The sequence below is a fragment of the Talpa europaea genome, assembly GCF_964194135.1.
Source record: "Talpa europaea genome assembly, chromosome: 16".
In the NCBI taxonomy this organism is placed as follows: domain Eukaryota; kingdom Metazoa; phylum Chordata; class Mammalia; order Eulipotyphla; family Talpidae; genus Talpa; species Talpa europaea.
This window is the reverse complement of record NC_140084.1, coordinates 45378873-45406594: the sequence shown is the minus strand read 5'-3', so window position 1 is coordinate 45406594 and position 27722 is coordinate 45378873. Positions and strand designations below refer to the sequence as shown.

At 53.2% G+C, this 27722-nt stretch overlaps 1 protein-coding gene across 2 annotated transcripts; it reads right to left on the bottom strand.

The window, feature by feature from the left end:
* Positions 1 to 1716: 1716 nt before the first annotated feature.
* Positions 1717 to 27322, bottom strand: HIF3A (hypoxia inducible factor 3 subunit alpha; the record flags this gene model as incomplete). 2 transcript variants are annotated; one of them, XM_084257384.1, is made up of 15 exons in its annotated part: positions 1717 to 1912; positions 3389 to 3461; positions 4849 to 4960; positions 6346 to 6617; positions 7926 to 8030; positions 8880 to 9070; positions 10063 to 10181; positions 14991 to 15138; positions 15639 to 15745; positions 17237 to 17445; positions 17938 to 18050; positions 18365 to 18449; positions 21043 to 21179; positions 22126 to 22316; positions 27297 to 27322. In XM_084257384.1, 15 exons carry the CDS (start codon positions 27320 to 27322, stop codon positions 1815 to 1817), a joined length of 1986 nt encoding a protein of 661 aa, XP_084113510.1. In that variant the 3' UTR covers positions 1717 to 1814. The 2 variants fall into 2 exon arrangements, with proteins under 2 accessions (XP_084113510.1, XP_084113509.1); XM_084257383.1 differs by lacking the exon at positions 27297 to 27322 and having other exon boundaries at positions 22126 to 22399.
* Between the last annotated feature and the right edge of the window lie 400 nt (positions 27323 to 27722).

The window sequence follows — 27722 nt, the reverse complement described above, 5'->3', positions numbered from 1 at the left end:
GGAATCATAAGTATTTGGATTTGAACCCAATGTAGTTGGAGGCTGTGAGGTCTAGAACCAAAGGAATTTATACAGTAAGGACAGGAATTAGAAACAATCTGAAGACGGAGTTCTAGAACCAGTGGGATTTGGTTCTAGAACTAGAACCAAAATTCTAGTCCTAAGGCCTAGAATCAGAAGTTGGGAGTTCTAAGCCCTACAACCAGAGAAGCTCATAACACAAGGGCTATAATCAGATGAAGTTTGGAGACTGAGTTCTAAACCTAGGGTATTTTGGAGTCCTAAGATCTGGAATGAGGGGGGAGTGGAGATTGTGCAGTCTAGAACCAAGGGAATTTGTAGAATGAGGTATGGAATCTGAAAGTAGCTTTTAGGGAGATTATCAGATGTGTAATCAGTGGGCCCTAGAAACTGTAAAGTCTAGAACGTGTGTAGTCTAGAACAAGTGAGTAAAGATCATAAAGCCTCAGAAAAGAAAAAGAGCTGGAGTATAGAATCTAGTTCTGGAAGTACTGGTTTTAAGTGGAAGACATAAGCTCATTTTACTTCCTTTTGACGCGAAAAACAAGTCGAAGCTTGTGAAAAGCTTGAGAGTGAAAAGAAATGAGTTGGACATCATGATTTTAGAACAATAATGGTTTAGTAATTAGGAAGTCTGGATTTGGAACTGAATGTGTTAGGGGTGAGGAAGACTAAAACCAATGGAAAGATTAGCATTTTATGGTCCAGAATCAGAGGGAATCACTGGTTGAAAGCGCTGGAATCAGCAGGAGTTGGAGAATGTAGCATGTGGAACAAGGGAGTTTACAGGGAGGGGTCTAGAACCAGAGGAAGTCAGGGCATGAGTTCTAGAACCAAAGGACTCTGGTGGTCAAAGGCTCTGGAGCCAGAGGGAGTTGGAGGTGGTGAGGTTTGGAAGTAAGCACCGTTGGAACCTGAAGTATGAAAACAGCTGGAGGTAGTGAGGTCCAGAATGAAGGAGCTGGCGGTGATGAGATCTGGAATCACTTGGAGGATGCGAGGTATAAACCAGACCACATTGGAGGTTGTGCCATCTAGAACCAGAGAAGGCTGGGGGTTGCACAGTCTAGAACCACAGGAAGTTCAGGGGTCGTGTGGTTTGGAAGCAGAGGAAGCGGAGGCTATACCTGAAATAGGAAGACCCTGAATAAGAAGGCCCCAGACAGTGAGGCTGGGGGCGGCAGATGTCCAGAGCAGAGTGGGAAGGAAGAGCCGGGCGGCACAAGTCGCCAGGCATGAAGTCTGCCTTCAGGGCCCCCCATGACACCTGAAGAAAGGGGAGGATCAGAGTCCCACATTCTTAGGGTCCCTGGGCAACTCGTAGCCATTAAAAACATCATGAGAACAACAACAAAATAAAATAAAAATAATACTAAAAGAAAGGTGGCTAGAAAGAAATGTGATTGTGGTTATCGATACACCCCAGAGCCCAGAGACATAGATCTGAACCCCAACCTCCCGCACCCCCAATTTATCAAAAATAAAGCCAAGAGAGCTGGAGAGAGGGACGAGGTAACCAGTATCAAGAACCCCAAGGGAAGTCCTGAGAGAAGGAGGGGGAGGGGTCAGGGACCCCCCTCCCGAGGTCACTGAGCTGAGGCCACCCCAAGAGCCCCCAAATGGGGGTGACCAGAAGGGTGGGGACTGAGGTATACCCGAGGCGGGTGGGGGCCACTGCAAGGAGAGAGGGGGGCCTTCTCCCGGCACCCCATCCTGTGCGCTGGCTGCCGGCTTGGAGTGTGGTTGAGGTCCTTTTCCGGGGCGGGAGGGGGGAGGTGGGAAGAGGGGCCGGCTCAGTTGGTCTGGGCCAAGCCTGCCGCTGGCTGGAAGTGGCTCCTGGGCTGGGGAGCGTCGTCACCCCGATACAGAGAGAGCAGCGAGGGGCCCAGGCCTGTGGGGAAGAGGGCATGTAAACCAGGGGGCAACCACCGGCCCTACCCACCTGCCTCTCCTGCCAGTGAAGAGCTTGGCTGATGCGGGAGGCATGCCTGGACCCAAAGAACAGTGAATTCCAGGGTGTTTGAGGCAGTGATAAGCCGGAGGGAGCCAGACCTGGCTCTTCGCTTGCTGTGTGACCTGAGGAGCTGACTGCCCGTCTCTGTGCCTCAGGTCACCGCCTCCGTAAAATGGGATAATAACAGTACCTGCCTCCCGGGGCTGTGGTGAGGAGTGAGTGAGCGAATCCAGATAAAGTACTTTGAACAAGAAGGAGCCCTGGGGCCTCCTGGATGGCGTAAGTGGTTAAGCACCGCACTATGAAGCTGTCCACAGCCATTGCAGCACGAGTTCGATCCCCGGGCAGGGAGCTACCCACATGGCGCAGCAGACCTCTCCTGTCTCGCCCGCTGCTCCCCTCAGCAGTGTATGTCAGTCAGTCTGCCTATTCTGTTCCCCACTCTGTCTCTGGTGAATCCTCTCACTCCCCCCACCTCTGGCCTGCACCCCAGTTCTTCTATGCATAAATAAATCTTAAAAAAAAAAAAAGGAGGAGGAGTCATCTCCGGGAGTGCTTAGTACGTGAGCAGTGGTTGGCTGGCAGGCAGGTTGGCTCTGCCCGCCTCATTTATGCGAGTCCTGCATTCAAAAGATATTTACTGAGCACCTACTGTGTGCCAGGCTCCAGGGACTCAGCCATGAACAGGATGGAAGAACCTCCCTGCCCTTGGGGCGCCCTCCACCCAGTGAGGGGCGGTCTATGAGGTCCTGGATAGGCAGGTTTCCCACAAGGCTGGGCACCCAGCACAGCTGTTGGCTCTTCTTTTACAAAGGTGTCCCGAGCGCCTCCCGGGGCTAGGTCACTGCCCAGCCCGCACTCAGGCGAGACAGCACCGTGACCAAGACAGGCCTAGCCATACCCTCCATGGGCTGAGACTGTAAAAAGCGAGCTGATAAACATCACCTCTGGAAAGATGGGTGGGGGTGAGTGGTATGAGCCTGGAGTTCTAGAAATCAGGGAACCCTGTGCAATCTGCATGATCCATTATAATGGCCCCCTATTGACAGGAAGGGATAAGGAGGCAACTGGGGCTCCAGAAGCAGACAGGATTACTTCTCAAAGCCACACAGGCTGGGAATGACCCAGGGAGGACACACCCATCTGGTCAGGCCGCAAAGTGTAACAGGCCTCAGGGGGCCTAGGTAAGGCCTGCTCTCCACCTCTACCCCCAGCAGATTTGCAAAGCCCCTGCCTCCTTCAGCGGCTCCCACCTCCTGCACCTGGTGAGAAGGGACGGGCTGCCCAGTTCCAGCTCCCGGGGTGGGGGGCACTGACAGCCCTCCAGCACCTTCGGGATCACCCCATCTCTCAACGATCTGGAGCACCTCCCCCAGAGACGCATGGTCTCTAAATACCCAGATCCCTACTTACCCAAGGGCTCATTCAGTCCCAGGAGGTGGGTGCTGGGGTCCTGCTGGTTCCCCGGGGCTGTGAGAAGGAAACTCTGTGGGAGAGACCAGGCCACCACCATCACCATCACCCAAGGAGGCAGGGTTGTGCAGTGGTTAGGGGCACTGTTGGGATTCAGTGGCTACTTATAGGCTGTGTAACTCCACCTCTAACCCCAGCAGATGTCAGTCACTGGCCCAACATCCTCCACCTCTCCCCTTCCTCTGTGCCCTGGGAGGTCGACTCATGAGTGTGGGTGTCATCAGCACCCAAACTCCATGTATTCCTTTTGGGTTCAGATAACGGGAGATACTGGCAGGCAGGAGGAGGAATAGGTGGGGTATTTGATCTTCTGGCTGCTTCCCTGCCGGGTTATCCTGAATTGGCTGTGTCCCTCTGTGGAAGGTTCCAGTACTTCCAAGGTGGACCCTACTCTCTCCAGGATCCCTCGAACACTGCTGCCCTTGGTCCCCAGGCCAGGGATGGTGCCAGCTCCCTAGGGGACCAGCTGGCCCCAGGGCACTACACCAATCCTGGTATTGCCCAGGGTTGCCTGGTTTTGCCGACAGTCTTGTCATCAACATCCTCAACAACCCACCTGAGTGTGCTACTTCCTACCTGGATTCTGTCTGATGCAATTGCTTCCCCTCTTATGTATAAATGTGGATACTTGATAATAATTCAAGAGTGTTTGTGGGAATAAGTGAGTCATGCAAGGCCTGTCATGTGCTCAGTCCCTGGCAGGTGGTGGGCATTTAATATCAGCTGTTGGTATGGACCATGTTGTTGTGTTCAAACAGCCCCGCTGGGAGGAGGGAGGAGCCAGGGGTGGCTTCTGTGGGCAATAGGGAACCATGGAACGTCGTGGAAGGAGGCTGTCGTCGAAGTGACACAGTCTGGGCTGGCTTTGAGAAAAGGCAGTCTGGCTGCTGCTGTGCAGGGGTGAGGAGGGGGTAGTTTGCTATGGCTTGGTTTGGTTTGACACTACCATTTACTGACAGCCTGCTGAGGATTAGCCAAGGGTGCAGTTTCATTTGCATCTCCTGGCAGTTCTGTGAGATGAGTGTTCAAAGAGTTTCCTCTGAAGAGAAAACTGAGGCTCTTTAGTCTATGTGAATAATCCAAGGCCAAGACCAGTTCCAGGTTTGGGGGAGGCCCAACGGGAGTAGAGAAGCTTCCTATAGCTACTAAGTCTGTCGCTGTCATTTCTCCCTTTGTCCAGCTTGATTTTCTTCTTATCATTTACCACCAATTTGCATGTATTTACTTGCAAAACCCTTCCATCCCCACTTCCCAAACTAGCAGATCATGTTCCTAACCTCAGCTAGATTACTGGACCTTCAGCCAGGCCCCCTCCCTTTCTGATGTTCCCATCCGCAAGACAGGTTTAAGCCTGCTACATTCTGAGGTCCAGAGAATCCCATGAAGCCCCACTCACATACCAGGGTGAGGGGAGGCAGCAGGAAGTTTTCGGGACCTGGACTTGGACACCGTTTGGGGGGTCTCACGCCCAGCACGCCCTCGGCCTCGTCCTCTGAGCTCTGGACCAGGGATCTGGAGGACAACAGGCAAGAATCTCAGAACACAGTGTGTGCACCAGTGTGAGCAGTGATGAACATTCAGTCACTCCCCAAACACCTTTACTCATATACTCACCAGTCCATACATACGCCCACCAACCCTGCCTCCTACTCATCCATCCAAGAACCACCCATCCACCCATCCAACTTGCATCCATATATCCTTCCCACCTGTCTATCCACGAGTCCAGTCAACATCCATCATCCATCCTCCATCACCTGTCCATCCATGCATGCATCCATCCATCCAACCTCCATCCACCCATCTGTCTACCCATCCTTCCATCCATTCATCCATCCATCCATCTATCCATTCTCCATCCATCCATCCACCCATCCATCCATCCAACCTCCATCTACCCATCTATCTACCCATCCCTCCATCCATCCATTCATCCATCCATCCTCCATCCACCCATCCATTTATCCACCCATCATCCATCCACCCATCATCCATCTATGCACATTCCATGATGGATGCAGCCATTATGCATCCATCCATCCACCTAGCCACCCACTTACCACTCATCCATCTACTCCATCTATCCTTCCATTTATCTGTTCATTTACCTATCCTTGCATTCATCCACCTATCTATCTACCCTCCTATTCACCATCTATCCATCCACCTACCATATTCATAAACTTTCTCCCTCCTTCATTTAATAAGGTCCTTTTAGGCACCCACTGTATATCTGGCACCCAGCTGGGAGCCCTGGGAAATATTGAGCTGTGTCCATAAAAGCCTCATAAGGATAATAAAGAGATCAACCTATAGCCTAAATGGGCTCATACTTGTAACTTGGAGAGCAAAAGCGTGAGCACTAGTAATCTAACATCTTTGGGAATGAGACACAAACCCTCCGAAAAAGCGTGTCTGTACGTGTGTGAAAATTTCCTCAGGAAAGCGTCCCCAACTCCCAAGGCTTCTCAAAGGTGTGATGAAACTTAGCTCTGGACAGTCTCTCTGGCACCGTGGCAGTGTCCTCTTAATGATGACACGAAGGTATTGTTAGGAGGAAAGGATGTTCTGAGCAGGTGAGAACCCACAGTGAGGCAACCAGTTTTATATCGGGGTTGCTCTGTAACATTATCACCTGGCCAGACGGAAATATGTTCCAAAGGAAGAGGCCAGGTCGGCTGGTGGGATTTGAGTAAACAGAACTGTGGTGGCTACTCTGGAAGCGGGGCACAGCCTCCGCAAAGACACAGAGTTTGGGGTAAACATGACCCATGCTGGGGACCCCCTAGGATCTGGCAGGGGGAGGGATCAGGCTAGGAGGAGTGATGGGGTGTGAGGCTGAAGCGGAAGGCGGGACTTCCTCTCCACGCTCTGTATCCCCTTCTACTGCAGCTCACCTCTTCCGAGCCCCAGTCATGGGGGAGGTCGCTGAGGGGTCCACTTTGGAAGGGCTGGAGCAGCTCAGCCGGGGGTCACTTCCCCAGCGGGGCAGCAGGGAAGGCTCAGGGGTTGGGGGCGACAGGCCATGGAAGCTCCGAGCGCGGGGCCGGGGAACGGTCCCCGGAGGTCTGTGGTAGGCCCGGGGGAGCTGCTCGCTGGAGTTGAGCTGGAAGTCATCATCCATGGAGATGTAGGGGGCCAGCATCTCCAGATCCAGAGCGTCGGCGTCCTGCAGAGGGCAGGAGGGAGTTAAGAGCATGAGCTTCGTCTTAGGGCAGGCCTGGCTCCAATCGCATCTGAGTTGTGTGCCTGAGGTCAAGAGTCTGAACTTCAGTTTCCTCCTAAGGCTGGGTATAAGGACCCTGTGGTAGCCACCCCACAAGATCTTGGTGTGAATATTTGTTGGTGTTCACCCCTGAGTGTGGCCCCTACTACAGTGACAAGGGCTGAACTGGTAACAGTAGGTTATCAGTTGATAACGAGGAGATGATAGTACGTGACTTCCAACACGAGGTCCTAAAGACACTGTGGCTTCTGTTTTCCTGGTACTCTCTTGGACCACATACTCCGGGGAAGCCAGGCCAACAGGGGGAGAAGCCAAAGGAAGACGCGTTAAACATGAAGGAACTGGGACTTGACAGTTTAGAAAATTCTCAGGCTCTTTGTGTAGCAAAGAATTAACTTAACCCCAAAAAGAAGTTTAATCTTTGTTCTGGCTCCTGGGAGGTCACATCTGGATCCTTGGAATTTCCCGACTGATAGCTAGCTTAGGGTTGGTCTGTGTGACCAGTACAACAAGGAGAAGTGATGTTATGTCGCTCCTAACATTAGGTTATAAAACACTGTATATTTTCTCTCGGGCTCACTCCCTCTGTTTCCTGGTTTCTAGGATTACTTGTCTTGGAGAGAGTCAGCTGCCATGTTGTAGGGACACTAAGTAGAGGCCCGCATGATGAGGAACTGAACCCTCCAGCCAAAGCCAGTGAGGGACTGAGGCCTGCTAACACATGCATGAGTTTGAAGGTCAATCCGCTAGCACCAGGTGACTATATCCCTGACTGAGAACTAGACTTAGTCTTATGAGAGACCCTGAGCTAAGCCATTCCTAGATTCCTGAATCTCAGAAGCTGTGTGATCTAATATGTGAATTTTGGGGTAATCTGTTACACAAGACAGATGACTGCTGCATCATCCGACTGCCACCTCTCTGATCTGTCTCCTCAATCATCCAAGCATCATCCATCCTTCCGTCATTCAATGAACCAATGGTCTATCTAACCATCCAGACATCCACCATCCATCCATGCATCCATTTAAACACTGCCCATCGATCTACCCACCTAATAAATACAGTGGTCTGTGTGTCCATCCATCCATCTGTCCATCCATCCATCCAAATATCCATTGAAACATTGTCCATCCACCTAATCACCCACCCACTCATCCCCTTAACTACCCCAACATCCTTCTCTGAAGTGCAAGCATACTAGCTCCCAGAGCACAGAGGTGAAGACTGGGCTTTCCAAGCAACCGGTACCTGAGCTATATCTAGATCTGTCTCCACTGCCTTGAGGTCTTTCCCGGAAGCAAAGAGTCTGTGTGCGTTCTCCATGTCCACAAGTAGCTCATCAGGGAGATCTGCCTGTGGGGACAGAGTAGAGGCTTAAAGAGCCTAGGTGATGTCAACAGTAGGGCAGCCTGGACATTTGAGTTCAGGGGTAGAAGGAAGGGTCAAATGTCAGGTCGCTGGGACAGCAAGGTCTGAACCTATGATGTTCCAAAAGCAAAGTGCCTGGCAATAGGTTGACAGGGCAAATATTGAAGATTCAAAAGACTGGAGCCTAACGCCAAGGCATTCAGGGCCCCTGGGGTTAAAGTTCTTAGAATCTGGAATGGGGAGGAAGCAATGGGAATCCAGCTGCCCTGGGGCTAAAGGGTGAGGTCAAAGGTCACACTCTTTCTCTGGGGGAGAGAAGATATTTTGGAAGGACAGAGGGTAGGATGAGTATAGTCATCTTTGAACCTGGGTACTTTGAACCCTCATTCAAAGGTCAGACTATCTGTACTCTGGGCAAAAACGGCCATTACTTTGGTCTGCTGAACACCTACTAGGTGCCAGGTCCTACTAAGTGCTTCGATCTTCATCGAACCCTCGCAATAACCAATGAGGTGGCTACTTACAGGTCCTAATTTACAGGTGAAGAAATTAAGATGCCCCTTTGTCCAGATTAAATCAGCAGGTAAGTGACAGGCTTTGAATCCAGGAGATCAAAGTTAAGAGTGTGGGCGTCACAAGCGAAGGCACCCATGCCAGTCCCCAACACCTCAGATTTTGGTCCACGTTAACAGCCCAAGAATTAAGAACCCAGAGACCGGCTATCATTCCGAACTTCCCATACAGATGGGGAAACTGAGGCCGACAGCATCAAGGTTCGAGGTAAAGACTAAAGCAGCCTGGCTCCTTAGGACTCAAATGGGAAGGGCCACTTACCGGAAGAGGACTTTGGGGGCGTCTTGCAGCTGGGGGTGCACTGGGGGTGGCGGCTACTGAAGTCCCGTCCAGGATGGGTGCCAGGAGGCGACGGAGGTCGGGGCTACAGAAGCGGCGGGGGTCAGCGGCCAGAGTGGCCTCGCTCAGGGCAGGGGGATGCAGGAAGGCCAGTATCCGGGGACTGGAGCCATCTACAAGGCACATGGGAACAGGGTGGACACTGGGGGGTCATACAGGGCTGAGGGGCAGCACCCTCCATGCCACCTCCAGGGAGCGGAGTCGACGTCTTCCATCATCAACCAGGGTGAACCCCGTTCACAGTGTTGGCCACGGGATCCCAGAGCACCCCAGCTGGGCCAGGAGCCAACCCTTCCATCACCCAATTGTGGCCAGGCCCCGGACTGTGTCGGGAGGGGCCAGGGTGGGGCGGGGCACAGAGGGGGCTGTGGACTGTAGCCACTGTCAGATGGTGGGGAAATGTCTGAATATTTAAAATTCATCTGGCTGGACTAGGGCACTTGACTGACCCGACTGTCCAGTGACACAGAACAGCATTTGGGCACTCAGCTCAGGGGCTGGCATATCAGGAGGCCGTGGGGCGGTACTAAGGTCCCAGGAGATCAAGTCATGGCCCAGTGCCAGTCAGTTCTGAGCCAGAGAAGGAGAGGATACAGGTGATCCCCCCACCACATTCAGGAGCATGGGCGGTCAGCAACAGCTTGGAGAAGGTGAGGCCTTGAAGAACAGACAGGGAGGGAAGCTCAACCAGGACTGGAGAAGCAGGAGGTGGAAGAGGAAGAGGCACAAAAGAGCCAGATCAGGGAAGCCAAAGCAAGAGCAGAGAACAAGCAGGAGGGTGAGCGTGATGGGGAGCCATGGCAGAATTTAGAATTGAGAGCCATGAGACTGAGTGAACATCCCAGGGGCTCAGGAGAAGAGGGAGGTCGGAAGAGAGAAGAGCATTCTGGGCAGAGAACACTGAATGTGCAAAGGCCCTGAGGCACAAGAGAGCCTGGCACGTCCCAGAGCACTAAGGAAGCTGGTGCAATTCCGGCAATGGGTAAGAAAAGAGGGGGGGCAGGAGTCAGGTCACGCAGGGCTTGGTGAGCCACCTTACAGCACGTGGGCATTCTCCCAAGCATCTTGGGGACACAACCCCTCCCACCCCAGCCCTGCCCCATACCGAGGCTCTCCCCAGGATTAGGGGCGTCCTTCTGAGAGGGGGCGCCCCGCTGAACGGGTCTGCGAGAGTGTCGCTCCGTTTGCTCCAGGGACAGCACCACTCCAGTCTCTTCCACCCGGCTGGGGTACAGGGCAGAAAGGGGAGTGGGAGTCAGGGAGGGCCCATGGCCCCAGCCCCCTCAGATGATGCCCTCTCATAGAAGCCCCCTCGTCCAGGAGCCCGAGGGCACTCTGCAGAAAATAATTTGCCACATCTACTTTTTTTCTTTTAAGGATTTCACTGTTGTTGAATGCTTTTTATTATAATAGGATTTAAAAGAGAGTTAAGTTTGTCTTCCAAGCTCCCTCTGAAAGACAAAAAAAAAAAAGAGTTGGCATTTAGCATAGCCTGGTAGAGAGAGGAGAGCCTGAGGAGCTGGGGGGGGAGCGTATTAAGGGGCACAGAGAGAGAATGAAAGGCATAAGAACCAAATATTCTCCTTCACTTATAAACGCATCTTTGTACATGTATCGATGAAGAATCTGTATTGAACATACTCTTTTGTTACCAAGTATGAGGATTTCATGGGAATAGATTTTGACGAATAAGAATTTATTTATGAAGCTTCTATTCATAGACATTTTTCATATTCAAGGGAACGGATTTATAAATACATCCTTATGTTCCCCATGCCTCCCCTCCTCCCAGTCTCTAGCCAAATGTTCCCTTAGAAAACTGGCTTTTGGAGAATTGGTCTGGGGCTGCAGACCTGGCCCTGATTTTGCATCTTATTTGCATAACATTGTCCTGGAAAGACTATGGGCTTTTCCCACCAGCACTTTAAGAAGCTGCAGAGCTTTAAGAAGCCACCCTCAACAAATCCCTCCTGGGCTGGAACAACTCGATTTAGGTTGGACCAAAGCCACTTCATCCCCTTTGAAACACACAAACATACAGAGTTGTGTACATGTGCGCACACACACACTGAGCACAAACACGATCGCTCATACACTCATGTGCACTGAATATGCAGACTGACAGGCATACTCCACACAGTCCCCTGCATATGCTCACACGTGCACACACAGCACGTGGAGTTCACACCTTCCTTCATTCCACAAGCCTTTCCTACATATCAGGACCACTTAGTGGGCTTTGCAGCCAGTGGCCTGGGTTCAAATCCCAGCTCAGCCACTTAGGCACTGTGTGACTTGAACACGTAGCTAAACCTCTCTGGGCCTCATTTCAGAGAGGATGGTAATATCACCTCCTCTGCCGGTTGTCATGAAGCTTCAATGAGTTAATGTATGTCAATCCCACAGAACTGGGCCTGGCAGGGAAGTGAGCTCTGTGTACTGATTAGCCATTAGTGTTTATGGAGCAACTACTGCATGCCAGGCACTGTTCTGGGTGCTAGAGATTGAGCAGCGAACAAGGCAGACAAACCTCCCTGCCCTTAAGTAGTTTCCACACTAGTGGGAAAAGAGAGAGCTTAAATAGGATATATTATTCCTATGTTAAGTGTACCCACCTAAGCACAAAATGTATTATTCAGTGAGTCCTCATTTACTTGGAAACTGTGACTTTAAGCAAAACGACATGTAAGGAAACCAGGTCCTCGAAATGTCATTTCATTCAATGACAGCTGAAAATTTATCACCAGCATTATAATGAAACGAAATTATTCAAGGTCCTGCTGTCTTTCTACTACATGAAGCGCCTGAGACGTGGCTAGTTGGCATGGAGGTGAGTGCATACCAGATGGTAAAAGCTGAATATGAAAAAGAATGTAAAATAGCTCATTAATAATTCTAAAATATTGAGATGACATTTTTGGATGTCCTGGGGTTATCTTATGTATATGTATGTACAAATGTGTAGTATTATGAAAACTCATTTCATCTGTTTCTTTTGACCCTTCTAATGTGACTACTGGAAAATTGAAAAAATTTCAATTTCATATGAATTGAAATTGAAAATCACATGCAGCTGATATCACACCTCTGTACGTCACTCAGTGTGGCGTTAGAGAGTGAGAAATACTAGGGGAAAGAAAAGTAAAACAGAGAATGAGGTTGGGAAATCAGGGAAAGCCTGACTGAACACGTAAGTAATTACAAATGGTTTTACCTGTTCTGGAGCAAAAGGACACCAGGAGAGAAACTGAGGAGAGTCCTGATCTCCTGTGGGGGCTCAGGACAAGGGGAGGATGAATGGACACGATTCAGGAGAAAGGGGAAGGGGAAAGAGAGAAGAGCATCCTGCATGTGCAAAGACCCTGTGGTTTGGAGCGAGAGGGGAGGGAGGCAAAATCAGGTCACACGGGGTCTGGTGAGTCAGGGTAAGACACACAGGGCCTTTCTCCTAAGAATGCTGGGAAACTACCTAAGGTGCTCTGAGAATTGGAGAAACAGGAATGGATTTGTATTTTGGAAGCTGCCCCATCCTCTGCTTTTGTGTGATTGGTGGCAACCTCAGATCAGTTAGAAGGGGAATACTGAGGGCAGAGATGGTGGGGGCTAGGCAGACAGAGAAATGGGGAACAGATTCATGGTATTTTCCAGAGCCAGAGAGAGTTAATGGGGATGGGAAGGAGGCAGAAGGAAGTAAAAGGACTGAGGAGAGATTCCCAGTCTTCTCGCCTTGGCAAATGGTAAGATAAGGCATGATGTTATTTGGTAATTATCAATGTAGCCTCCAGACCACCCTTGGGTCAAATCCCAGCTCTGCCACTTACTGGCTGTGTGATTTTGGACAAGTGACTCCCCCAACTCTGGTCCTCAGTTTTCTCTCCTAAAAAGGGGATCAAAATACAAGACCCTCATAGGTTTTTTGTCAGTCCAAACCCAGGGCCTGGCATACTGGAAGTGTCCCATGTGAGTGTGTTTCATGAAGTTTTTATGCAGCAAATCTTTACTGTGATGAAGGGAGATTTTGGTGGGAAGAGGACAGAGGACGGGTAGATTCCACAAAGTATAAGCACCTGTGTGCACAGCTGTACACCACACATGTGTACCCCAGAGTGGGGAGGCTTCACACACACGCCTCATCTCACTGCCAGTAAGTGAACTCCTATCCACTCCTCACCGTTGTCTGCTAACAAAATGGGACACTCCAAGCTCTCCTGCTCATCTACAACTGTGCAGGGGCCTCTCTCTCCTTTCTCCTTTTCCTAATAAACCTGTCTTTTTATTTTTTTATTTTTTAAAGATTTATTTATTTATTTATACATTTATACAAGCACTGGGTACAGTCAGAAGCGCGGGAGGGTGAGAGAATTCACCAGAGCCGGAGAGGGGAACAGAACAGGCAGAGTGACGAAGTACACTGCTGAGGGGAGCAGCGGGCGGCAGGAGAGGTCTGCGCGCCATGTGGGACCCTCGCCCGGTGGCCGGGAATCAAACCGGTGCTGCAGAGGCTGCAGGCAGCCTCGCAACCCAGCGCTCAACCACTGCGCCACGGGGGAGGCCCAATAAACCTGTCTTTTTAAATGTAAAAATATATAAAAATAAATAAATAACATTCCAGCCCTGCTTTGCTTAGTGTACAAAAAGATTGACATTGAAATCCTGGCCATTGAAAGAGCAATTTTTAGAATGGAAAGGAATTTCTAGAAGAGATAGGGGTAGGTCCTCGCTCCTCTGCAGTGACAATGGAGAGATGTCTTTCCATGGCTACAAGTCATTCAAAGATTCTGATTTGTAATGAGAACATGCCAATGATGACTGGCCTTGTTTTGGGGTGCAATTTGGAGACTTGTATGAATACTCCCTCCTATCACCGACTTCTGTGTTCTAATATAATCTGTCCTTGATCTAAAAGATCTGGGAAAACTCCCAAGACTTGAGAAATTGATGGCATGTTCTGGAAGGCAATCTTCAAAAAAAAGCTGTGATTTTTCTCTAACTTGTGGGGGAATGGCTGGCCTTGTCACAACGCTGCCACAGTGAAACACTTCTAAGATTCATGACAGACAGGGTGGGGGGTGGGTTATGCTCTACCACTGCACATCCATTCGAATGTTTAAAATTAAACAAGAGAGACAACACAAGAGGCTGGTGGGAAACTAGAACCCTCCTACGAGGCTGGTGGCAATGAGAAATGGTATAATCACTGTGGAAAACAGTTTGGGGGGGTTCTTACGTACTTAAATCTACTCAGACCACAGGCTGCATCCATTGCACTGCTAGGTGTTTACACCAAAGAAATGAAAACATCATCTCACAAAATCCTGTAGGAAGATATTTACAGTAGGTTTTTTTCATCATCACCCTCAAAGAGCAAACAGCCTAATAGCCTCCAACTGGTAAATGGATAAACAGAGCGGTCCGTCCATATTCATTACTCACATTAAAAAAGAACTAGCCATACACCCAACATAGATGACATTTAAATACATTATGCTAAGTGATAAGAAGCCAGACTCAACCGCATGGTTCCAAGAACATGGCATTTTGAGAAAGGCAACAATCTAGGGTGAAAGAACAGATCACTGGGTGCTGGGGACGAGGTGAGGTTCACTAAGAGGATTTGGGGGGGTAATAAAAATATATACGATTCTATGGCTTAACTGGGATGGCAGAGACAGCGTTCCATGCATTTGTCAAAACTCCTGGAACTGTACACCCAGACGGGCGCATCTCTATGTAAATGCTCCCTCTATTTTTAAAATGTACAAAATCCCTCATGAGTCGTTACGTTTCTTATTTTAACTTGAATGCAGCGTCCTCTTTATTTAAACGAGCAGCAGGAACCCCGTGTATGTTCACGTGCACACGCAAGCACACGTGCGTGCATCAGCGGCCACGCGCGTCCCCCTGCGGTCCGCGTGCGCGCTCCCTCACGCTCGCGTGCACGTGCGCCGGCAGAAGCGCATGCGCACGCACAGGCGCAGCCCGCACGCGCCTGCGCAGACGACGCGCCCACACAGGCCCCAGCCTCCCGCGTACCTGATGAGGTAGTGGACGCAGACGATGCTCTCCGACTGGGGGCCCCGGCCCCCTGACACCACCGTGGCCTGGGTCTGGGTCCACAGGTAGCCACCACTCCGAGCCAGGAAGCGATACTGCCCTGTCACTGCCTGGCCCTTGCTCAACACTGGGAGCGGGGGGAATGGGAGGGGTCAGAGCCACCCAAGGGACCTCTGGGAAGAGGGGGGTCCTGGGGGCAGCGGACAGGGTAAGGAGGAGACAGGGAAGGAAGGTTCCTTGGGGTTGGGGAGCAGGGAGCTGGTGTTGGAGTGGAGTGGGGGAGACTCCCAGTCTGTGAGAACGTTATAGGAGCCCCACAGCTGACGCATGCTCCCTGGGGCGAGGCTTGCCCTCCCGATGACCGCCCCCCCCCAAAAAAAAACCAGGAAGCTGGGAGAGGGGCTGGTGTCAAGAGGGGCGAAGGCTCCCTAGGGTGCGAGGAGCTGTGGGGGTAATTCCAGGGGCTGGAGGCTCCCTGGGATGTGAGGGATTGAGGAGGCTGGTGTCAAGAAGGGAGACTTCCTGAGCAGCTGGCTTTGGGGTGCGGGAAGGCTCCCTGAGGTGCAGGGAGCTGGTGTTGGGCAGTCACGGAGCGGGGGCACCAGGCCTCGGGAACCTAAAACTTACAGGTGTGGATGCTCTGGCCCACTGCGTCCGAGTCCAGCGCATGGATGTACTCATAGGCCGAACAGCCGATCAGGTCCTCGGGGCTGTAGCCGGCGACCTCCGCGATCCTGGGGCGGGTGTGATGAGGTTCAGTCAGTTCAACTGGCTGAGGTGCAAGGAGGGTACGGGAAGTGCGGACGGGGGACACCGGGAGGCAGATAGTCAAGAGAGAGGGTTGTGACATGGAAAAAGGGACCGAGTAAGAAATAAGAAAAGCGGGGTGTAGGCTGAACAGTAGCCCCGGAAATGTGAATAAGCTACTTTACGTGAACACATTGTAGCTGTGATTCAGCTGACAATCTTGAGATGTGGGGATGATCTTAGATTATCTGGGTGCACCACACTGTCGCCCCCAGGGGTCCTCTGAGAGGAGGCAGATGAGAGAGAGGACAGAAGAGGTGTTGATGGAGGAGAGGGTGGAGCCACGGAGCCAAGGACTGTCCCAAGCCTCCAGAAACTTCTAAAGCCAGGAAGTGGATTCTTCCCTGGAGCCTCTAGAAGGCACCTAGCCCTTGATTTGGGCCCCCAAAGTCTCATTTCAGACCTCTGGCCTTCAGTACCCTGAGGTGGTGGATTTGTGTTGTCTGAGGCACAGCAACAATGGAAACCTCAGCCACACCACCTGACAGCATTTTGTTCAACAACTGAGGGCACCTAGGATGGTGCACACCAAGGCCCCATGGCCCAGTGACGTCACTGTCCTGACGTCATAGCATCCCATGTGGCCTCTGACATTTTGAGTTTAACCACTGCCTCTGAATGACATCACTTCCCTCAGCTTGTTTAATCTCATGATGTTCTGCCCTCCTGGCCCGGGTGCCCATAACTCACTGCACTTGTACGATAACAGATTCCCCAAATCAGGGGTTTCTCGGCATTTCCCCCTTATTAAGTGACACGTGACTGTAATAGAAGGGGAGAAGAGACTGGAAATGGAAAGGGCAAAGGAAAGCAAGAAAAAAAAAAGAACAGGAAAGAAAGTGAAGAAGAGAAAAAGGAAGTAAAGATAATTTTTTTTTTTAATTTACACTTCTATAGGGCTCTGTACCAAGCAACTCACAGAGGACTCAGGATAAGCAATCTGAGTGGGTTCTCGTACCATTACACAGGACGGATGTGGAAACTGGCACAGAAAGAGGCAGTCACCTGGCCAAGGACACACAGCAGGGATGAAAACCCAGAGTTGCCATTCCTAAGCACAACTCCAGGGCGAGGAAAGAGGGACGACATGGAAATATGAAAGGAGGGAGGAAAGAAGAGAAAGAAGAACAGAGAGAAGAAAGAGAGAAAAATGAAGGCTGGAAGGAGAATGAGTAACAATTATTGAGGGCTTCCTAGCTGTTGGGCTGTTCTAACGCTTTAAAAGAATTGCTGGGGCTAAGAAAAGTTAACAGGAAAAGACTAAGGAATTAAAGATAACCTGACCAACGGAAAACTCAGAAAATGGCAGATCCACAGAGGAAGAGAGATGGAGTTAGAGAGACACAAACAGAGCAGAGAGAATGAGGTGGGCAGGCGGGAAGAGGGGCACGGACCGGAGATAGCTGGCTCCTGCCCACCTCTCATCGCAGTAGGTGAACTTCATGTCCAGGCTGTGGCGGCTGAGGAAGGACCCCCGGCCCAGCGGGGGCTCCAGGCTGCCAGGGTGGGGGATGGCTTCACAGATGAGCACCAGGCACTGCAGGGGGGGTTCCAAGTTGGGGCTCCCGGCAGGGGAAGTCTGTGCAGGGGGCTTATAGACCCTCATGTGTCCAGAACAGTGTAGCACCTGGGGGTGGGGGCAGCAAGGTGGTGATATTCCTGGGGCTGGGAGGTATGTTTCTGTGGGGCCCACAGGGAGGTGAGAGACCCAGGTTATCTCTGAGGACCCCCAGACCTCAACCCCAGGAGGTTGTACACCCCCAGATTCTTACCCCATAGATACCCAACTTAGGGAGCTTAGAACCCGAAGCTCAACACCTTAGAGACTAACCTAGATCTGATGGTTTCCAGATTCTACCCCATGGAGACTCCAAGTTTGGGGCCTAAGGACTCCCCCAGCTCCAGAGATCCAGCTTAAGAAAGGGTACATGGACCCCAATCAATAGACACCCAAGTTTCTAGATCCCTGGATGACCCACGAGACCCAGCCTGAGAAAGCCCCACAGGATCGCCAGCCAGGACCCCTGGACACCAACTCATGGTAAGAATTTTAAGGCTCAGACCAAATCCTAGCCAGCCCCCAGGCCCCTCAGCCTCCTCCAGGCCAAGCCCTGCCTACCTTCCAGGTGGCTGCCTTGAGGTTGAGGGTGCGCCCGCGGCTGGTCAGGGTGCTCTTCATGCGCAAGGAGAAGCACCGCTCTGTGGGGGCCTCCGGCTTCTTTCTGGACAGGCCTGGGGAGGGTCAGGGTGGGGTGGGGAGCTGGTGGCACTGGGCAGCTTCGGACAAGGCCTACCCCCCTCCAGCACTCTCGGCACTGAAGTCTTCCCAATCTCATGTCCCAAATTGAGACCTGGAACCAGAGGGCCCCCCCAGGGAGGGCATGCTCCTTTGAACCTCGCCCCAGGACAGGCCACCTCCCCTCAGATTGTCCCCAGGGCAGGGCTGTCTCCCCCTTTTCCCGTATTTCTCAGTCCAGCATTCCAAGGGATAAGAATATATGCTTTGGTCTCTATGACCTGGGGCCCGAGGCCTCCGGGGAACTCACTCTGCTGAGGGGTCAGTGCATCCTGAAGCTCCTCTTGGTCACAGGGATGGATGAAATCATAGATACTGTGTCCAATGAGTTCAAGCTGCGAGGGAGGGAAGCAGGGGGTCTTGGAGGACAAGCACTTTTACCACGGCCTCTGGCCTGTCTCCCCTGCCCATTCAGTGCCTAATTCCGGAGGCTGGATACCTCGCCAGTCTCTCTGTTCATTCACTTGCTCACTAGGCAACCATTTCTTCCACCCTAGGATTTGCTCGCCCTCTTCTAATCGATCATGTTCCATAGGGGCACAGCAGTCACCACACAGACAAAATCCCTGCCATGCAGAGTTCACTGGCTAGTGGGGGGAGGCAGAAAACAAACAAAATGTATATATACATATATAGTCATGCTTAATGGTCTCGGTGTTTTTTGTTGTTGTTTTTTTAAGATTTCATTATCTATACAGAAAAGAACTGGGGTACAGGCCAAAGGTGCAGGGGATGAGAGGATTCACCAGAGACAGAGTGGGAAACAGAACAGGCAGATCTACTGAAATATACTGCTGAGGGGCACAGCGGGCAAATCAGGAGAGGTCTGCTGCGCCATTTGGGTAGCTCCCTGGCGGGGGATCGAATTCGTGCTGCGGTGGCTGCGGATAGCTTCATAGGTTGCGTCTTTTTTTTTTTTTTTTTAAAGATTTATTTATACAAGCACTGGGTACAGTCAGAAGCGCGGGAGGGTGAGAGAATTCACCAGAGCCAGAGCGGGGAGCAGAGCAGGCAGAAGGACCGAAGTACACTGCTGAGGGGAGCAGCGGGCGGCAGGAGAGGTCTGCGCGCCATGTGGGATCCTCCTCCGGTGGCCGGGGAGCAGCTGGGGATCGAACCGGCGCTGCAGAGGCTGCGGGCATCCTCGCAACCCAGCGCTCAACCGCTGCGCCACCGGGGAGGCCCCATAGGTTGCGTCTTAACCCCTTGCTCCACCAGGGAGGCCCTGGTCTCGGTGGGTTTTAATCCCTTCTGTGTAGCCTATCAATGGACAGATAGATTGGATAGATGGATGATGGATGGATGGAAGGATGGATGGGTGGATGGATGCATGGGTTTATGGAAGGAAGGATGGATGGATGATACATGATGGATGGATAATGGATGGATGGAATATGGAAGGAAAGATCGATGGATGACAGACGGACTGATGATGGGATACATAAATAGATACACACAGTCATGAGCCACATAATGACATTTGGTCAGTGACAGACCACATATTTGACAGTGGTCCCTATACACAGCCCAGGTGCAGAGCAAACTAATACATATGCATCTGAGTTCTCAGTGATTATACTCTATAACGTTCACACAATGATGAAATCACCTAATAATGCACATCCCAGAGCAGATCCCCGTTGTTAAGCAACATGTGACCATATAGTGATATCATAAGCAATACTAAGAAAACCAAGGCAGGGTGAGGTGATGTAATATTAGGATGGTATTTTAGAGGCAGTAGCCAGGGACACCTTCATAGAGGAGGTGAGTTAAACAAACTGCAGAAAAAGCTAGTGAAGTAGTCTTACGGCTCTCTGGAGTAGTGTTCTGCAAAAGGGAACAGCAAATGCAAAGGGCCTGAGGTGAGACTCTACTAAAATAACACCTGTTTGGAAAGTCCAAGATCCAACTCATTGTTTCAGTTCAGGAAATGAGCCTGGTGCTGGGAGGAGGGGACACAGATGAAAAGGGGACCCACATCAGCTCACAGTCCAGAGGCAATATGGACTAGGGGAGTCTCTCTGACAGCTGGCACCTCTCGCAGGATTCCAGTCCTGGCTCTGCCACTTTTAGTGTCGGGACCATGCACAGAGCTCAAGCTAACAGAGAAACTGGTACCAGGAAGGGGTAACAAGACAGGGAAAAGCAACAGATGCCAACAACGGAGCCCATTTAGGCACAAGAAAGGTTGCTCTCACGGGGCTGGCAGAGGAGGAACTCGATTTAGTTCTAGTTTCTACATGTCCCCTCCTTGTCTTCGCATCCCCAGGCCCCAATACCTACCCTCTTCTGCCACTGGAATCTTCCTTCTCCCTCAGCTCCCACCTCTATAGTCTCACTCCCTCCCAACCTGTCTCTAAGCAGCACCTAGAAGGATCTGTGTAAAAGGTAGATCTGATTCTACCTCTCTGACATGACCTCTCTCCTGTTTAAAGTCCTTCCATGGTTCCCCAGAGCAATAAACCTCTTAATTTGATCCTAAATTATCTAGCCCCTGCTGACCTCTCTAGCCTTTTGTCTCTCACCTCCCATTGCACTCTGCACCTACCCAGGATGAAAATATCTTTATTACCCCTCAGTAGTCTGCTTTATATCTTCTCTCTGGGTCTTTGCACATTCTGTTCCCTGGCTATGAACATACCCAGCCTTCACTGGCTCCCTCCATTCCTCGAGCCCTCTTGACTAGCTAAGTCCTTCAGGTTTCAGCTTAGCTGCCATCTCCTCCAGAAACCCTCGACTTCCCCCCAAGACTGGGTCTGATACCCGCCTTCCCAGGCGCAAACAACCTGTTATACAGCTCCCCTCTGGCCCTGACCATCCTTCTTGTGTGGTCTAAGTCCCATCTCTGTACTGTGAGCCCATAAGGCAGGCTAGGTGGTTGCAGTCACCTCTGATCCCAGCACAGAGCCAGGCAGCTCTTCTCACCTGACTGAGGCCCAGGTGCTTGCTGACATTCTCCGACAGGTAAGCCATGTCTCCCTCGGCGGTGAGCACCATGACAAAGCCCTCCAGGGCCTTCAGGTAGCAGGCATCCAGTGGTTCTCCCACCTGGCTCCACTCCCCTGGTGTCGGGCCAGGGTGGATGGGTTGTCTCTAGTAAGCCATGGCCCTCCTGGCTACTTTCCCCTCCACCCTCCCTCACTCAGAGGAAATGACAGGTGCCCTCAGGGAAGGGGTCCCATCCCACTACCTTGGAGATCCAAGGAAGAGAGCAAGGCTACCACCTTCCAAAGGAATCGAATCCTAAAGGGCCAGGTGTCTTATGAGAGAATTCTAAGGGGATGGAACCCTTGGGGCCAGAATTCCCAGGGGGCTGAATGCCCAGGGGTTCAGAATTCTTGGGGGCAGACTTGTAAAGCAGAGACTGCCAAGCAACGGAATTCTAAGAATTCTAGTAAGATTCTCAGAGCAGTCTTATGTACAGTCGGCTGGAGGATGACCTCACTGTCCCCATAATCTTTCCAGGGTCCTGGGATTCCTTGGTGTGCGTGCGTGCATTGTTAAGTGTGTGTGTGTGTGCAGTTGTGCATGTGTGTGTTGGCAAAGCCTCCTGCAGAGTGGAATTCTGGGTATGAACTCGAGGATGGCTGGCTACTGAGAGAAAAAGCAGTAGGGAGGTTGCGAGAGTAAGAGGACACCCAAATAATTAAAAGTTGGACAGTAAAGCCTCGTGGGGTCATTATAAGGGGACATGGTCTAGCAGGAGGGCCTCCCAGGGAACCAAATGCTAAGGGTTGAGGTGCCTCAGGGAGTCAGCCGCCTCCCAATTTTTTCATTTCTAAGGCCGCTGGCACTTCCGAAGGGGTGGGGCCCTAGAAGTGACAGACGCCTGGGGGGCGGGGCTTTCCGGGGAACTCGAAAGGGGCGGGGCCTGCAGAGCAGTGGCCGCCCTGGGCCGGGCCGGGCCGGGCCTCCATCCGAACACCTCACGGGGCGGGGCCTCCACGGGAGGCGGCCTCCTGAGGGCGGGGCCTTGCCGACAGGGGACCTCCCGGGGGCGGGGCTCACCTGCCGCGCAGAGGCGGTGCATGCGCAAGTAGCTGATGGTCAAGCGCATGATGGAGGCCTTGTCCAGGTGAGCGCTGACCCCGCGCGCGAAGGGCAGCGTGTGCGCCAGCTGGTACAGCACCTCGGTCTCCTGGCTGCGCCGGCTGCGGGCCGCATCCCGGGACTTCTCCTTGCGCAGCTCCGTGCTCGATCTGCGGGCAAGGGCAGCGTTCACTGGCGGCGTCCCCGCAAGGGAAAGAGGTGGATAGGACAGGCACATGGGGCGCTGCCACATGGGGCCCGGGATCCAGAGGGCAGGGCCACGACTGTGCGGGTCTCGCTGTGTGACCCTGGCGAGCTCCCAGAGTTCTCTGAGCCTGAAGCAGCCCCTAATCGGGGGTTTTATCTGTCGCACAACAGCCCGTGCAGCCCTCCAGCACCTCGCTCCTCTCTGAGGCGTGCCCAGGGGCGCTCTGTCCCCTCCCTGACTTATCTCCAGTTTATTCCCCGGGATGGAACGCTTGGGGGACCCGGAGGCCTCCTGGCTGCGAGGGGGCTGACCGAGCTGGCTGGGCGCCAGGGAAGGGAAGGAGCATGATGCCGGCAACCTCTCAGACCCCCCCTTCCTGGAGCCTCCCAGAACTCCCTCTCCAGCCCTTTCCCCTCCTCAGCTGAGCTGAGTCTTCAGAATCTTGGAGCACAGGTCTCAAAGTCCAACCACCCACCAGCAGGGGCCCTAGGCTGGGTGACACAGCAGCACCTATAGAACTCAGGGGTTCTGTCCAGCCCCCAGCTAACCACTCAGCTCTGCACTTAATCTATTTCAGTTTTGTGCTTGGGGTTTTGGGTAGAAGGAATGTCTGTCCTTTTGTAAGCAATATAACCACATAACCCGCTTTTGCTATTAGGTCCATCCCTGCGCCAAGGGTGACTTACATTAACCCACTCAGACAACCTAGGAGGAAGATAGTGACGTTATCCCCATTGAACTGACCAGGAAGTGGAGGCACAGGGGTGCACAGTGCTTGCCAGTAAGCAGTGAAGTCAGGGTTTGAACACTGGTCAGCCAGAACTCTGCAGTTTTCTGTCTCTATGGCTCTGGGTTGGTTCCAAGTTTGTTTTCTAACACTGTTAAAAGTCAAACTTCAGGTCTGTCTGAACCAAGCTCTATCGTTTTTGAAAAGAAAAACATTTACTGAGTATATTACATATTGACTATGTGATCTTATTTTTTTAGTGTTGATAAAACTGCTCAGAATAATCAGCTGTAATTTGCTAAGCATGTATGTGCCTGGCTCTGTGCTGTACTCTGCCTGTGCGCATCCTAAGACAACCGGAGGCAGGAATCTCTTTCAAAGCCTCCACTTCACACAGGGGTAACTGAGGCTCCAACGGTGAGGCCCTTTGCTGGAGTCAGAAAGCAAGTCAGGGGCAGAGCTGGGGTCTGAAGTCAGGCGATGACATCCCACAACCTTCATTGTTCTCTCTAATCTCCTCTTGTGACCCACCTCAGGGGAAGCAGAACTCCCCAGGAGGGTAGCGCAGGAAAAGGGGAGGAAGGCTACTGCTGGGGTCGCATCCACCTCACCCCCAGGCAGGAGACCTGGGGCATGGCTGGAAGGGGAGAAGGGACTACTTCATATGGACACAGAGTGGGGAAAGCTCACTCCAACGAGGTGGGAGGCACCAAAAGGGGCAGGCTGGGTGGAGGGGTGGCGGGAGTTAGCAATCGCTGCCCCCCCACCCCCACCCCCACCCCCCCACCCCCGCCTGGTGGGGGGCAGGGGCCTCCAGTCCCACTGCTCTGCCCAAAAGGAAAGGACATTCCGTCCTGTTCTGTTCTAGCCCTGTTTGTCTTCCTGCCCAGAGGGTGGGGGTGGGCGGGCCTCACTGAGCTGGGGGCCCCGGACAGAGGGAACAGGGAGTGGGAACTGTAACGGGGTGGGGCCAGCCCCCCACCTCCGGGGCAGCTGGGCTCTGAAATCCTGGCAGTGGCAGGCTTCTCCCTCCATAGAAGGAGCCAGCTGGGGTCTGCGGCCGCGGAGGGACCCTCCTTCCAGCTCCCAGTCTGTTCTCCGGATGTTCTTTGGCAGGAAATGTGATTCTCTAGCTGGCTTCACGGCCCCTCAGTCTCCTGCCTTTCCCATTAAACAGAGCCCGGGCTGGTCCTCTGGTTCAGGGTTCTAATCCCATTCCATTACTTATGAGCCCTGTGACTTTGGGCCAGTATTAAACTGTTGCTGCGAAATAACAACACAACCTCAAAGGGCTGCCAGGGAGATTCAGTGAGCTGATCCATGTCCTGGGTCTTGAACAGGGCCTGGCAGTTGGTTAGTGCTAATAAGGGGTCAACTTTTAATTACTCCCCCTTTGTCCACGTCGGAGATGAAAAGGCGTAGGAGCCTCGTGGACACTGGGGAAACCTGGGGTCTGGTGGTGCGCATGTGCCTATGTCCATGACTTTTACCCGAGCTCCTTGGGGGGAAAGATGAAATAATTGTGATGGGAGCAGCTTTGGCGTATTGAACACCCAGGGAGCTGGCAACCCCATTCAGCAACCCCGTACAGGGGGAAATATGGTTTCCCTTTCACAGAGGCGGAAACTCCTGCTCTGGCAGCGGGACCAGCCGTCCAGGTTCCCACCAAATCTGAACCAGGCTTGGTGAGTCCCAGCCTGCCCCGACTACTAAGGTCCTGGTTTCCGGACAAGGAAGTAGCCCCAGGATGGAACCTGAGGCCATGCGGCTTCTAGTGGCAGAGCCAGAATTCAAACCAGATCTGTCTGCTTCCGCCCAGAATGCTGACTTGAACACAATAAACAGCATACTGAGGGGTTGTCCTGCCCCCAGTTCTGTCCCCTCATGCCTCCTCATTTTTATCTGGGCCAGGAGAGGGGAGGATTTCCCAGGATCAGAAATTGAGGCTCAGAGACACAGTCTGGCTCCAGGCCACACAGCTAGGAAGCGGATGCGCTGGGATTTGAAGCCTGACTTGGGGCCTGTGCTCTTAATCTTGCTACGTCTCAGCAGGCGTGCCCACCCAAGGGCCCCTGCCTGACCCCTCCTGGGGCAGTGGCCTCAGACCCTACCCCCGTCCCACCACTGCTGCCTCTGGATTTCCCCAGCTGGCCAGTCTCTCAAGCTGGCCCCATGCCCAAACCTGGTCCAGCCCCCTGGCATTCTGCCCAGCTCGGGACGTGCAGCTGGAGCCCTGCCACCCTTCCTCTGTGTTCCAGCAGAGAACAGGGGGTGGGGCTGGGCCTGGGAGGCCCCAGGGTGAGGCCTGGGAATGGGGGCTGGGCCCTGTGCCTTCCCTCTCTGGGCAGGGAGAAGCCCACCTTTTCCCAGTCCAGAAGAAATGTCACCCGGGACCAGAGCACAGGCATGGAGAAAGTGGGGGGGGGGGGGGTCTGTCCCACATTCAGGGCTGCTGCTAGGGCTCTCCTGATATTTAGCTGTGGAGGGGGCCATCTAGCAAGAAATGTACAGTATTTGGGGGGCTTAGGTTGTCTCTGGGTAGGGACCCCTCTCGGTACTGCCCAGAGTGCACTGAGAGGCAGAGATAGGGCGTGGGTTTGAGAGGAGTCTTGGAGTGGGGGTCTTTTTGCCCCTGACTCTGCTCATTCCCCAAAGACATGGTAATCTGGTGGGGTGCCCACACCCAAAATGCTGTCTTATCCGGAACCTTCTATCCTGGGGGCCACTGGGGGCTGTTGTCCATCAAGGACTTCCAAAGAACTTCTGTGCCTGGGGCATGGGATGGCAGTAAATCCTAGCTGAAGAAAGGGAGGGGGTGAGGGTATGTGGGAATCCCGCTCATCATTGCCCAGGGCCCCTTTGGCCCAAGTGCCATTGTAGGAGCACAAGAGGGGATGGAATATGGCAAGGATCCGGGTGCCAGCGATGGGTGGTGCGCGCAGTCGGGCTGGGATGACACCACAGGAAAAGGCTGGCCTTGTGTGGAGAGTGGGGAGAGCCCAAGTGCAGCCAAGAGGGGTCCCCACCCAACCAGGAGGGGGCGCTCAGAGGGGTTGGGCCAGGCTGGGTTGGAGTTGGCCCAGAAGGGGTGGGATGGAGTTCCCTGGTGGGCCCTAAGCCAGGGACAGAAATAGATTGGGGGGGGGGGGGGACATGGCAGGGGGGAACATGGGGGTGTGGACGGATCCAATCAGACCTGCGAAGCCAGGGAGGAGGGAAGGGGGTGAGGCTTCCTGGATGCCTCAGATTGGACAGGGAAACCAAGGGGTCTGGGAGAGGAACCCCTGGCGGTTGAACCAGAGCCCACTGTCCCACATCTGCACCTGCTGGGAGGTGAGAGCCAGGAACCTGCCCTCTGCCCAGGAAGACCCCAGGGCCCTGGGGCCCGCTCCCCTCATGGCTTGTGCTGAATCTGGCCCAGGACCCTCCACAGGGTCTTCCCAAAACACGGTTTGGGTGAGGCCCCAGCCTACCATAACGCAGCTGTGGCTGCAAGGGAGTGAGATAAGGGGCTTCACTTCGGGAATTGAGTTGGGCTTGTTTCCCCTTTATTAAAGGGGGGAGGGTGTCCTTATGTTTCAGAGGGATACAAAAAGGCCTCTAGGAAGGGTCTCAGGGAGTTTCTGAATGGGAAACACCCCTTGTGGCTATTTCTAGGGAACCCAAGGTCTGAGAGACTATGAGGGAGGATCTGATCACAGAGGATCTCTCTTCTTTTCAACCCAGGAACTGAATCCCATTCTAATGAACTCCCTATATCAGCGAGGCTCATTTATGGGATTACTCTGTCTCCCCTAGGATCCCAGAGGTCTAAAGTCAACCTCAGTTCTGGGGGTTCAGAAATCAGAAGGATCAATAAGTGGCAGAAGGAGGCTTCCCTTAGAAACCGGGTACTGCCCCAAGCAGACCACCCCCCGACTCTATGGCGGACCCCGAATTTCACCCTCAACCAGAAGGGAGAGCAAACCCGGAGCAGCAGGAAATCGGGGGACAGGACCCCGAAGTCGTTTCTGGCCAGAGGGGCGGGGCAGCCAGGAACTTTGGGAAATCTCCCACCCCTGAGATTTCCTAGGTTGGAGGGTGCGACGGGGATGTGCCTCCAACCGAGAGTCCCGGGGTGTCCTTCGTTTGCACCCATGCATCCCCATTCGGCTCAGGGGTCCCCAGAAGGAGCGCCCCCCAGTTCCCATCATTCTTGCCCCCGAGCCCCGGTACCTTGCACGCTGTAGCCCCAGCGCCATGGCTCGCCAGTCGCCGCTCCGGAGCCTTTCGAGGCCCCTCGCCCCCTCCCCTAGCCCCGGGAGCCCCCTCCCCAGCTCCTCCCCCCGCCGCTTGATTGGCTGCACCGCGCCCGGCCTGAGACTCTGGTTGGGCCGTCCATCTGTCGCTTCCGAGAAGGAGGTGGGACCAGGGACGGAGACTTGGGACGCCCGAAGGAGTGGGGGGTACACGGTGTAATACACAGACACACCCCCAGCCACACCCCTCGCCGCGGACTTCCTCCGCAGTGCCGCCCACACAGTGGGCGGGCCGGGCATTCCGCGAAGTTCCCACACCAATTCTCTTCGGAGCCTTCCCCCACCCTCGGTTCCTTCCATCCCGGCCCCCACCCTCCAACCCCCGCCCCTCCTCGCCCCTCCA